This window comes from Crinia signifera, chromosome 1 (genome assembly GCF_055691185.1).
Source record: "Crinia signifera chromosome 1, ASM5569118v1, whole genome shotgun sequence".
NCBI lineage: Eukaryota > Metazoa > Chordata > Amphibia > Anura > Myobatrachidae > Crinia > Crinia signifera.
This window is the reverse complement of record NC_139217.1, coordinates 413,274,691-413,287,973: the sequence shown is the minus strand read 5'-3', so window position 1 is coordinate 413,287,973 and position 13,283 is coordinate 413,274,691. Positions and strand designations below refer to the sequence as shown.

The 13,283-nt window shown below is 42.6% G+C and overlaps 1 protein-coding gene across 4 annotated transcripts in view; it reads left to right on the top strand.

The window, feature by feature from the left end:
* The window catches only part of ADGRV1 (adhesion G protein-coupled receptor V1), a 461,586-nt gene that overhangs the window by 246,192 nt on the left and 202,111 nt on the right, over positions 1-13,283 (top strand). For all 4 annotated transcript variants that reach the window (XM_083151800.1, XM_083151798.1, XM_083151797.1 and 1 more), the window contains 6 exons: positions 13-162; positions 3,785-4,258; positions 4,382-4,525; positions 8,068-8,239; positions 10,054-10,189; positions 12,894-13,283. The exon at positions 12,894-13,283 is cut by the window's right edge and continues 446 nt beyond it. In XM_083151800.1, the coding sequence (XP_083007926.1) occupies positions 13-162; positions 3,785-4,258; positions 4,382-4,525; positions 8,068-8,239; positions 10,054-10,189; positions 12,894-13,283 (1,466 nt within the window). The remainder of the gene's footprint in view (positions 1-12; positions 163-3,784; positions 4,259-4,381; positions 4,526-8,067; positions 8,240-10,053; positions 10,190-12,893) is intronic.

The following is a 13,283-nucleotide window of genomic DNA, read 5'->3' as shown; positions in this document are numbered from 1 at the left end:
CCTATATCCTAGATACAGAAGTTTGGCGATCCAAATGGAATTGTTCAATTTTCAGCTGAATCGCTTCTGAGGAAGAATTATACAGAGCCAGAAGCCACAGAGGGGCCCTTGAATATAACTTTTATTGTCAAGAGAGTTCAAGGAACGCTAGGCAACCTTACGGTACTAATATGTTTGTCAACATCCTTAATTTTTTTTTTTTCATCTCTTATAGTTGTACGGAATATATTGTATATTGTATTCTTATTTAGGAAATACAGTCTTTTTGAATGCAACATTTTTTATTTGAGTTTATATAACAAATGTGAGCGATGCTGGCTGGATAAGCAGATTTTTTACACATCTCTCACAGAGGGTTAAGCACAAGATACATGCAGCCATCCCAGTGACGGTCAAAAATATAGGATTAAATAATGACCCCTATACAATCTAGTACATTCCAGCTGGGGAAACCCTGTGCATAGAGTAGCCCTCCTCAGAATGATAGTTTTACTAATGTCTTCTTGTACATGTTCTTTTGTGTGTATTATAAGTAGTGTAGTCAAGCAGTAGTTAGCCAGCTCAAACTGGGTGGTTGTATAAGAAGAGGTAAAAGTATGAGGAAGGTTATAGTACATAAGAGGAGGTAAAAGTAACAGGGAGGTTATAGTACATAGGAGGAGGTAAAAGTAGCAGGAATGTTATAGTACTATTACATATTAAAGATTTCATCGGTACTGCGCGCATTCGCACGCAGTACCGATGTTGTGCGTCTGCGCATGCGCAGGTGTGTTTCTGTGCAGGTGCATGGTGCGTGCACCCACGGCGACCTTTCGGGTCGCCGGGTGCACGCACCCATGGCAGCGAGGGGGGGGGGGGCGGAGATGGGCGGGGAGCGCCGGGCTGCTCCATTACCATATGGGAACGCCCAGCGTTCCATGGGCGTTTCCATGAGAACGCTGGGCGTTCTCATGGTAATGAGGCAGTGACGCGGGTGTGTGGGCCGGGTAGCTGACATCACCGGATGTCAGCTGCCCGCCCATATCACGCCAGCGTGCACGCAAATGTAAGTAACTCAAAAGTCACTTATATAAGTGTGCACGCTAAACATCATGATGTGGGCGGACACCCCAGCAAGGCGAATGGATGTTTATGCAAAACATCCATTCGCTGCTGTGCGGGCGAAGCCGCACTTTGCTGGGGTGGCGGGGGGGGGGGGCGTGCGTTCGCTGGGCGGGGTTTGGTGGATTCGCCAGGCTGCGAATTCGCAGCCTTGCGAATCAACCTGAATAACCCCCTAAATCACACAAGGTTGAGTTCTGTGGGCCCTATTCAGCAAAGCCTGCAGATTTGCAAAAATCACAGATCGCGATTGCATTGCAACCATAGTCTAAAGTGCAACTGGTCTATACTGTAGGTTGATGTGGGAGTATTTTTTTGAAAATGAGGAGCACTTGTGCTAGTTGTTAAGACACTGCAAATGCACCGTAATTCGCACAATTGATTTGAAACCTGGAGAATAGTTATAAAAAGATTTATCTTGGTTCTAGAATGTCTTATTTCCAGTGAAAAGGGCTGCAGGTCTGGATAATGACAGTTTAGATTCCTTTTAACATTGTATAGTGAAGTGTATCATGACCTATGATGTACTGGTGTGATATTGTAATGGCATAATCGCAGATTGTAGATCGGGGAAAGGGTGCTTAGACTGGGTGAATACATGATCAGGTGTAACTTGCCTTCTGAAAATTTTTGAAAATATTTTTCTAAAGCTGGTAGTAATGTAAATAACAATAGCTATAGTCTACATTTTTTGTTAATTCTACTGACAACTACAAGGTGCTGTAGGGCAATGATGTATTTAAAAATGCAACCATTGTGAAAACAAATTTTGGTACTTATGTATTATCACGACGCCCGATTTTTCCATCGCGTAGGAAAAATCGCGACCGATGCGACGACGCAATTTTTCCATAGGAATCAATGTTAAATGGTTTCAAATGTTCCCTGACACCCCATTTCACATTAGGGTCAATGTTAAATGCCCCCCAGGCCCCCCCATTAGGTTTATGCCCCCTCATTGTTAACGCCACCCCACCATCAATGCCAACCCGAAGCGTGGCGAGCGCAGCGGTACGCGTCCTCCGACCTTTTCATACCCCCACTATCCACGTCGGCGTGGAGTTGATTTCATATAGTGTGGCAAGCGCAGCGAGCCACCGAGCCCGAAGCGTGGCGAGTTCAGCGAGCCCCGCGATGGGACGCGGAATACGAGCCCGAAGCGTGGTGAGCAGCCGCGGATTACTTAACATGCATTTCGCGTCCGCTCGCCACGCTTCGGGCTCGTATTCCTCGTCCCCACGCGGGGCTCGCTGCGCTCGCCACGCTTCGGGATCGGTGGCTCGCTGCGCTCGCCACACTATAATGCATAAGTACCCAAGTTTTATTTAAGATTATCTGTTTGTATGGGAACCTGACATGTCTCACACTGCTATTTCCACTGCTATTTCAATGACAATAAAGTCTGATTTGTACTGTATAGAGCTGCGGTAACTTTAAAACATAAAGCAGCTGGGTGTCATTGTCTCAATTAGCACATGGGCACATGAAAGGTTTACTTGAACCATGTATTCATACAAGGCTGATCCATTGTAAGGAACATATCTTGGGTGAGATTTAATAGGGTGAGAGATTCAGAAACTGAGAGATTTGGTAAGAAATCTCCAGTTTTTTTAAAGCGGCAATCATTTAATCTTTAAAATCAAACTGGTTTTGCAGTGTAAATGATTGTCGTTTTAAAAAAACTGGAGATTTCTCACCAAATCTCTCACTTTCTAAATCTCTCATGCTATTAAATCTCACCCCTTGTGTTTTATTGTACAGTACATTAATACCTCTTGTTTCCTACAAAAACAAGTCCTTGAGAACAATGCCTTCACTGAGGTTCCTCCTGTATTGTATTCAATGGATGCACACTGTGTAACGCAGTAGAAAGTAATTTATATACAGTAGAAATTAGTCGGTTTTACATTTTACTGATAATAAATTTAGTGTAGCTAATTTAACTATTAAACCAGTTAAAAAAAAAAATCTTAGAAACAAAAAAAAAATAATTCATTAAATACTTTATTTTAGATTTGGAACTGTATAGTTGGGGGGTTTGATGAAAGAAAAGATGAAGCTAAAGTTATATGTCGGTACACGATTTATAGTAGCTTTCATACTTAAAACATGAACAGGTCTTTAGAAATGTATTATGTTCCTTTCTGAACGACAGTACTGTAGTTGTTAGAAAATGAGACAAAAACAGGTGACACTATTATGTACCATCGTATGCCTTCGGAGAAAGCCTGACCATGGGCCCGATTCAGAGTTGATCCCTGTTGTGTGAATTAGCAATCCGTTTGATTATCAAATGACTGCGTACGGATTGTAGTGCACACACAGAACTCAAATTGCAATCTCCTTGCCAATTGACTGACAGGAAGTCAATGTTTGGGGGTGATTATCAGCCGTTTTCAGGGAATGTCCAGAAAAAATAGCGCAGGCGTGCACATGCATTTTGTGGGAGGGCGTGTGCCGTTAGTGCCAGTCTCAACCAGCTTGTACCTATGACAGAGTTGTGGAATGGTCAGAGTTACTTACATTTGCACAGACTGGTAAAATGATTCGATGGGGAGTGAATCGCAGTCATCTACAGATGAGTGATCAGGTGTGAATCAGGTTCTATATGTACTTACCGTAGCAACCTTCTGTATAAACATATTATTATCAGTCAATAAAGCATTCCTTTTTCTTTTTCAAGGTTTATTGGCAATTGACCAGTGCTTCAGATATTCAGAGTGACTTCAATAGGACTTCCGGTTCGGTTATCATTCCTGATGGTCAGAGTGTTGCAACTATAACCATTCAGCTCCTTCCAGATGATGTGCCAGAACTAGATGAGACCTATATGATCCAGTTGACCTCTGTGGAAGGAGGGGCAGATTTGGATAATGATAAAAGTGTGTCATGGTTCAGTGTTCTGGCAAATGATGAACCTCACGGTGTGTTCCTTTTGGACCTTGCAAGGCAGACCATCGTTGTGAATAAGGACTTGGGTCGCTATGTACAAGTCAATGTGACGAGACTTGCTGGCACATTTGGAGATGTCACTGTGGAGTATAAGTTATCCTTTGGGCAGCCAGAAATAGGAAATCGTACAGGAACAATTGTAATGAATGTGCTGATTCCGGATGGTGCAAGTTATGGTGTTAGTGCAGTGCCAATTAGTGACCAGGTCGGTATTTTCCTCCGTTTGTTATTAAATTGTAGAATAAAAGATCTACTGCAGTATGTTAGGTGCAGTATATTATTTATATTATATATGTGTGTTTTCTTATAAATCCGTTTTCATCTACAGGTTTTCCTTATGCCTGGTTTTAATTTTACTCTTGAGCTGACCAACGTTACTCTGATGGGTATGAGTACCTTTGGAAAGCCCCAAATACATAAAGGACAAACGCCAACTCCGGTATCAGTACCGACAAATGCTGCCAATTCAGAGGTATAGTAACAGTGACTGCAATTGTCCATTTCTAACAGCAGAGGGGAAACAAGTACAAGTTTACATATAAAAGATTTCACTAGGAATAAGCACAATATTCATAGTCATAGAAGAACATGTTAGGAGCTCAGCTATTGGTTGGTTATCTTCCTGTAGCACAACCAGTTTAATATTATAAGCTCTTAATGTTAGTGCTTATATTTATATTGGACACTCGAATGCAATACCAATTAACCAATACTTGTTACATTTAAGTGACCACATATATTTATCCTCCATGTGCTACAAGTCGTGTCACACCATGCAAGAGCTCTGTGTGACTCGGTAGCATTGAGTGTCTTGTATGCAATCTCGGATCACGGCTCCTGGCCCGTTTGCGGTTTGCCCAACAGCAAGTTGGTAGGCGGGATTCAATGTCCTACCTGACGATCTATGTAAACGACCATGGATTGTCGCTATACGGCTGGGATCGTGACAATCCACGTCCGTTATTGACAGAATGGGCCTGACAGCTTTTAAAGTTGGGCTCGTTCTGCCGTGATGCCTCTTCAATGCTGTCAAAAAGACAGCATTGAATAGGGCCCACCACTATTTCCCCCATCGGAAGTAGCGGCGGAGAATTCCATACCCCCCATTGTAATGGAAAAATTCACAGAGAAATATTCTTGGCACTTCCGAGTCACACTATGACATGGCAGGACTAGAAGGGCTGTTTAATGCGCAAGGAGGCTAGATTTATGTGGGATAAATATATGTATGGTAAATCCACTTTGCGGTAAGTGTGTTTTAGTTAAATACCGTGATGGCAATTATAGTAGCAAATCGAAAGGAATTAAGTAAACTAATAATTTTCCTTAAAATTATACTTTAATTGTCTAAATAATTTATACATTTAATTCTGCTGTTGAACATTAAATCAAACAACAAACCCCCTATGTCTTTGGTGTAAGCAGTATAGGTATTGGTCAATACCTATATAGGTGTTGTATCATTAAATCAGACAAGTACATTATAGATTTAAAGTCACTACATGGCAGCACATTCCATTGTACCAGACACAGGTGATATATTTCTTGGTATTTGTATAGTAAATATAAGATAATATCTATGATAAGCTGCTTGCATAGAACAACATGTAATGTAGACCTGCAGAGGCTTGTTAGTGCATACGTAGATCTACTATTGTCACTCATTACACTCAAAAGACCCATTTGTTCTGGTCACTCTGACCCTCCAACCACTTCTCCATATATTTTGAATCTATGTGGGCATTTCCTGTGCCATATACAATGGGTGGCACAGTGTAGCAGTGCTTTTAGAGAGAAGCCCTGTCTGCAGTGGTTGTTCATTTTATGTGCCATTGTAGCAACTTAACTTATTTTATTCCTATTCGTAGTAGTGCCCTAGTGCACATTATGGGCAAGATGTACTAAGCCTTGAAAAGTGATAAAATGAAGAGTGATAAACTACCAACCAACCAGCCAGCTCCTAACTGTCATTTTCAAACCCAGTCTGTGACTTGACAGCTGATTGGCTGTTGGTTTGTCACTCTCCATTTTATCACTTTTGAAGCTTAGTACATCTGGCCATATGCCCACACAGTGCTTCCTACTTCACATGCCACACATGGCACCTTAACTGAGACCCAGCGAGGCTGGACATATTGTTTGCACACTGAAGACCCACTCCGTTAAAAAAGGGGCGTCACCTTGCAGTTAGGGCATGGCCTTGTGGCACAGACCCGGTTTTAGTTACTCTGTGGGTCTTGGAGAAGCAGGGTGCAATCATGGACCAGTATGTGTGTAGTGCCAGTTCCCACACTGTGACAGGAGCCGGATGCTGCATGTAATTTTTCAGTGCAGCACCGAGCAAGAGCCAGCGCATTGATATCACCCCTCAGCAGGCTACACTTGGGGGAGGCCTGAACCCCTCTTTTCACACCACTGCACACAGTGCCTAACATTTCACATGACACATAGTGCTTCCCACTTCACATGCCACACAGTGCCTCCCAGTTCATATGCCACACAGTACCTCCCACTTAACATGCCATAAAGTGCCTCCCAGTTTATATGGCACACAGTGCCTCCCAGTTCATATGCCACTCAGTGCCTCCCAGTTCATATGCCACACAGTGCCTCCCAGTTCATATGGAACACAGTGCCTCCCATTTCACATGCCATAGAGTGCCTCCCACTTCATATGCCACACAGTGACTCCTAGTTCATATGGCACACAGTGCCTCCCACTTCACATACCATACAGTGCCTCTCAGTTCATATGCCACACAGTGCCTCCCAGTTCATATGCCACACAGTGCCTCCCAGTTCATATGCCACACAGTGCCTCCCAGTTCATATGCCACACAGTGCCTCCCAGTTCATATGCCACACAGTGCCTCCCAGTTCATATGACACACAGTGCATCCCACTTCACATGCCATAGAGTGCCTCCCACTTCATATGCCACACAGTGACTCCTAGTTCATATGGCACACAGTGCCTCCCACTTCACATGCCATAGAGTGCCTCCCACTTCATATGCCACACAATGCCTCCTAGTTCATATGGCAAACAGTGCCTCCCACTTCACATACCATACAGTGCCTCCCAGTTCATATGCCACACAGTGCCTCCCAGTTCATATGCCACACAGTGCCTCCCAGTTCACATTTTGCTACACAGTGCCTTCCAGTTCACATGTTCTTGGCTTGAGTTACAGGTCTATGTGGGGTCCTCTTTGTGCAAAATATCTGTTTTCTCATAGGAGGACGCCTCAACGGCCCATCACTCTTATGGTGCTGTATACAATAAATACATGAAACTTAACCAAGCAGCAGAAAAAAATGTAAATAAATAATAGTGGATAATAATGTGATAAGAAAAGGACTTTTATGCAGATGGAATTTCCAGGGACCATTGTCAAACATGGGCTGTGGGCCCTTATCTATGAATGTGCTAATCTGGTTCTTATGTGCATGACACAATATTTGTGTGTATTGAGTTATTTGAATGCAAAGGTGACTCTGTCATGCTCAAAATGTTAGATTTTGGAATGTATTTTATATCCAATTTTCGGATGTGGGAGACCCAACCTGTACTGAATCTTGGGACTGTTCCTGCAAATTTAGACTTTTCACCTCTTTCAAATGCTTCAAATGGGCTCCCAAAACCTTTACACCCGGCTCTCATCCTAATCCAGTGCGCTATCTCCCTCGCTCACTGTCTCTTACAATCAGGACCCTCTTCCCTTGCCTTCCCCTCCCCCACTTATATCTTCTTCTCCACCCCACTACCCACAATGGCACCAAATCTCGGGGCTCGATAGCTGGTGCTATTTCTGTAGGTATAACTGCAGAAGGGATAAAGGCTTGGGTATGTATACATATTCATACATTCTAGCATGCAAAATACAGAAATTCTTGCATACTTTATATATATATATATATATATATATATATATATATATATATATATATGCACAGGCAAAGACAACAGTATATTAATATTAGTGGATTTTAAACCCATTTCTTTCTCGTGCAGGTTGGTTTTGAGTCAGTTGCTTTTCGACTTACAAATATTACATCAGGAATAGGCCATGCTTTTATATACAGGGAAGGTACTTATGGTTCCATAGCCATAAACTGGCGTTCTGGATATCCGCCTGGTCATATGCCAAAGAACATCCGCCTTGGTAAAATGTCACCTGAATCCGGTAAGGAATACAGATGTTTATGTGATATTAAAAGCAGTAAATGATACTTGGTGTGCCTAGATGTATGTGTGGACATTATACTTCCAGATATTAATATACTCTATGCCACTAATTGTAAAAAATATGAAAACTATTAATCTACTAGTGAACTTGGTGACACATCTACAGATGAAAACACATATTATTGAGGAATAATATAGAATTCTCTGTTGTGATGTTGTGTTACAGAAGTAACTCTTCTTTTCCTAACTACTGTATTGTATGTTTTACATTTTTTTTAACTAAAAGGCCTCCATACACTATGCGATTCTGTCTGATATGACATCTGATCCGATGCGTGGTCCCGTGCGCATTGGATCAGAGTCAGAGGTTGGACGGTCTGCACATAAGATAACTCGTACATGCAGCCAACAGATTTTTAGCACCCGCGATGTATTGCATCCGATACAGTCCGATACTTGGTCAGTAAGCTCTCCCAGGGAGCTGCTGAGGGGGCTCAAGGGGAATTGAGTCCGACTTGTCCTTAGGACTTCATCTATGTATGAACAATTGGAAATTTCTTTTCAGTGGCTTAACTACATATACAGCGCCCACACCGCTGCCTCTAACCCGGACACACAGATCTGTCGGGTCCCTGGCTCTCCTGGCTCCGGCTGCTTATAAAAAAGTGACACTCGAAAAATGGCTGCCCCCATAATGCAGACAGTTTTTGAGGATGCTAGAGGAGGCGGTCATTTACTTAATGGATGCACAAAGTTCTTTCTTTGAAAGTTCTTTATTGTTAGGTGTTTGCTGTCCAATAACATGCATGAACTTGCAATCCACAGTAGGCAAAAGTAATAGGATTAGCATCTAATGTTGGTCTTTCTTGATTTCAGAGAAACTATAGCAATGACTTTCTAAGTTTCCAGTGATAAAGCACATTAAATACAGTTCTACTTTTAATAGCACAGTTATCCTCAGCACTTGACAGTATCAATAGCTCCATTTCAAAGTGATCTTTAATCAGCTTATAATTCTCTCACAAAAGGGTTTCCTTTCTTTATACTAATAGAAAAATAGGCATACTGTATAAAACACTTTCAACACATTCAGGGGTAGATGTATGGAATGGCGATCAGGGCTATATGCGCTATCCCCGTACTTTATGTCAGTGGATAACGCTTCCCCTGGTGTATTACTCTCGCTATGCTGGACCCGCAGCATCGGCGATATGAGGCATGTGTATCATTGGCGCAGTTATTATTTAAATAGTACCTCTAATTTGTGAACCGTCGATGTGCATGCGCCGTATCGCCATCGTCTTTGCCATCTTGATGAAGTGCTGCGGGTCTCCAGCCTTCTAATGCTCTGCGTCTTGAAAAGCATCATACTTTTTAATTGAAATCACATCGTGCTACCTGTCATCACTCCTGTTTATCTATCTGCTGTATAATCATCTCCCTCTAATTCTCCCTTCAGTTTCCTGTCCCTCAATTTAGTATATTTTATATAACACACTATTTATTATGGTTTTCATTGTAATTGTGTTTGATTTTAATGTACTGCCATAAAGCTAGTGTTGGTGCTAGCAAACCAACATACAAAACAAATGTCATGTGACATTTTTCTTTTCCTTGAAAATTAAATGGTCATTTAATTTAAAACTATTGATGAGATTCATCTACCGAGTGTCTTCAATGTCCGGAAGATGATGAATGAATGGATTGTGCATGATACAGGCTCTTAGTATCTCACATCAGGAAGATCAGAAATTTGATGAGTTAATCCCTGTATTGTGTTCTGCCTGACTATAGCCTTACATTTCTGGCCAGGTACTGTTGTCTTTGCCCATGGAGAATACAGGAAATCAATTCCACTATACTTGGAGGCAAATACTAACGGTCCAGAAGGTTTCGCTTTGCAGCTTATTGGCCTAAACAGCAGCGTGACAAGTGGAGCTCGGCTGAAGTAAGAGCCTCATGTTTTGTATGTGTTTTGGGGGAGATATATAAAACCTTGCAAAGAAGTAAAGCAGTGAGAGACAAAGTGCAACCAATCAGCTATCATTCTACAGGCTGAGCTTGGAAAACAACAGCTTGTTGATTTGTTAGTACTTTATCTCTCCCCAAGGCTTGGGGAGATATGCAATCTGCCACCACTATTTCCGACGTGGGAAATAGTGGCGGCTCCCTATTCAATGCTGTCATTAACAGCAGCATTGATGCGGGATGATGGCAGAACGGGCCTGACTTCATAAGTTGTCGGGCCTATTCTGCCAATAACGGCCGTGGATTGTCGTTATCCAGGCCGCAGATCGACAATCCATGGCCGTTTTCGCGGCCACGCCCCCTTTGCGCCCATCAGCAGGCGGGATATTGAATCCCATCTGTCGTTATGCGGTCGATCTGACCGCAAATGGGCCTGGATCACGGCTGTTGGCGGGTATCGACAGCCGTGATCCAACATTGCATACCCCCCAAAATGTCTTGATTGTCTTTGGTACACCTATCACTATTTTACCATAATAGTTAGCGTATTAAAAGGTACTTTCGGTACTTGTGTAGTTTCACGGCGCCACAGCCTGCCAGAGTCTCTGTTTAACTGTGCGCGTGCCGCTCTAGCTGTTATCCTACGACCTTTTCATACCCCCACTATCCACGTCGGCGTGGAGTTCAGAATAGAAAATGTGGCGAGCGCAGCGAGCCACCGAGCCCAAAGCGTGGCGAGCGCAGCGTACCCCGCGAGGGGACGCGGATACCTTCACAGGTATACACGTCCCCTCGCGGGCTTCACAGGTGTCCGCGTCCTTTTGCAGGGCTCGCTTCGCTCGCCACGCTTCGGGCCCGGTGGCTCGCTGCGCTCGCCACACTTTCTATTCTCAACTTCACGCCGACGTGGATAGTGGGGGTATGAAAAGGTCGTAGGACGCGTACCGCCGCCCCTCGCTGGGCTCGCTGCGCTCGCCATGCTTCGGGTTGACGTGGATAAGCTGCCAAGTTTCTAACAGACTGTGCGCGCGGTGGCGCCGTGAAACTACACAAGTACTGTACTTTCTTTTTTTATTTACTTATGTGTGCTTCTCCTAAACATGAATAATAACAGAATTATTTGGATTTGATGCCTTGTCCCACTATGAGAAGGTAGATGTTTTGTATTTCTAACGCACTGTCAAGGTTAAATATTTTCTGGCCAATCAAGTCATTTAAAACCATCAGCCAGAAGAGACTGATGTCACAGGTGTTTGTGATTAAGGGTCACATTATGGGGTGTGAGCGTCAGCTCCAGTAATGCGATGCCCCTTCTGACCAAAAGCTGCTTTATTCTCTCCCAGCTGATGGAGATAATGATGTAATGAGCTAAGTCCAACCACTCTAAATGCCAATCAAGTAGAGGATGATTCAAATAACAAAAAAAAATAGAAAAAGCAGTACTTTAATTAGATTATTTTTATGATGTAACATGTTTTACAACCAAAACAGAATAATATAGTGGGTGTGGTATAGTCCGCACAGGAGTTATATTTATATATATATACATCAATTTTATAGGCAGATCAGTGTGTTTTGTGTTATATTATTCACAGAGTGGCAACATTAGTTCTAAAGGTGCCCACACACGCACCGATCCCGGCGTGCGTTCTGTGCTTAACTAGCACACATCGCATCGTGTGCCTTGTGCATGCGATGTGCATGCGATGCGATAAAAAGCTAGTATAAAAAGTATGTGCTGCACATACTTTTTGTACTGTGCGATGAGGTGCCGCGGGAGCGCGCACCCCATCGCATAGCATCGCACCGCTGGGATCGGTGCATGTGTGGGCACCTTAAGGGAGCCTTATACAAGAGTAATTATTACTTTTTGTATTCTAACTTTTTTTAATATCAGACCGGCAAAGTCAAATCCAGAAAAAGCTGCCCCATTTTCATCGAAAATTGTTCTGATTTGGGCTTAAAGCCACTGAACCTGTGGGCTTCTTGGTAAAAAATGAGTATTTTATCTGGCAATCAAAAAAAAAAAAAAATTGGTGAAACATCGGGAAAACATAAAAACCTGTCCTTTTTAGCTTCCAATGGTTTTTCAGGGATAATAGGCCAATCCCCTTAGTGAGTGGTTGTAACAACGACAGAGGTGTTTTCAGCCAGTTCTGTCCCTATCTTGATCTATGTCTGTCTAGAAGGCATGTGTTTGTACAAAGTGATCCATACAATGGTTGTCATTGCTGTTTCTTGTTTACTTATTGACACTTACTTATATGGATCCTACTTTACAGAGAATATTTAATCAGTCACATCAATTAAATATAATTGAATTCACACATTAAATAAAGTTTAGACAGAGCACAAAGGAAAATGACGAGTCATTTATGAACTAATTAAGGGCTCTGGCGACTTTATATTGATCAAACATCTCCAGAGACCAGCTCTATTAGCACATGCACACACATGAGCATCTGTGGGATAATTGACATATATCATTCTGGCTGCGATACTCTCACAGCATCCTGTCGCCAGCATTGACTTCCCTAAGTGCTACATAACGTTAGAAGAAATTAACATCATAATGGCTTAATCAATTCTTGTTAATTATGCATATTGGGCATTTAAACAAAGTTAGCAACTCTTTGATGCCCTGATTCATGGTCTATAATGTGGTTCTGTTCTCTGTCCTGCAGACCAGGATTTACTTTAGCAGAATTCGAACCGATGGGAATTTTCCAGTTTGCGCCAACTTCCAAGTACGTCATAGTGCAGGAAGACAGCCGGACAGTGACGCTGCACGTGCAGCGCTTGTTTGGTTTCCATGGCAACAACACAAAACTCACTTTTCAGACCATTTCGGGAAGTGCCAAAGAAAAAGAAGATTTTGTGCCCATTAATTACGGAGAGCTGATCTTTAAGGAACATCAGACAAGTTCTGTAATAGAAGTTTCCATAATTGATGATAAAATCTACGAACTAGATGAACTATTTTACCTTAACCTAACAGCTGTGGACAGTATTGACGTCTACAATGAGAAACCTCGATTGAATTTAGATTTGAGTCTTTCGGCAATAACAATATT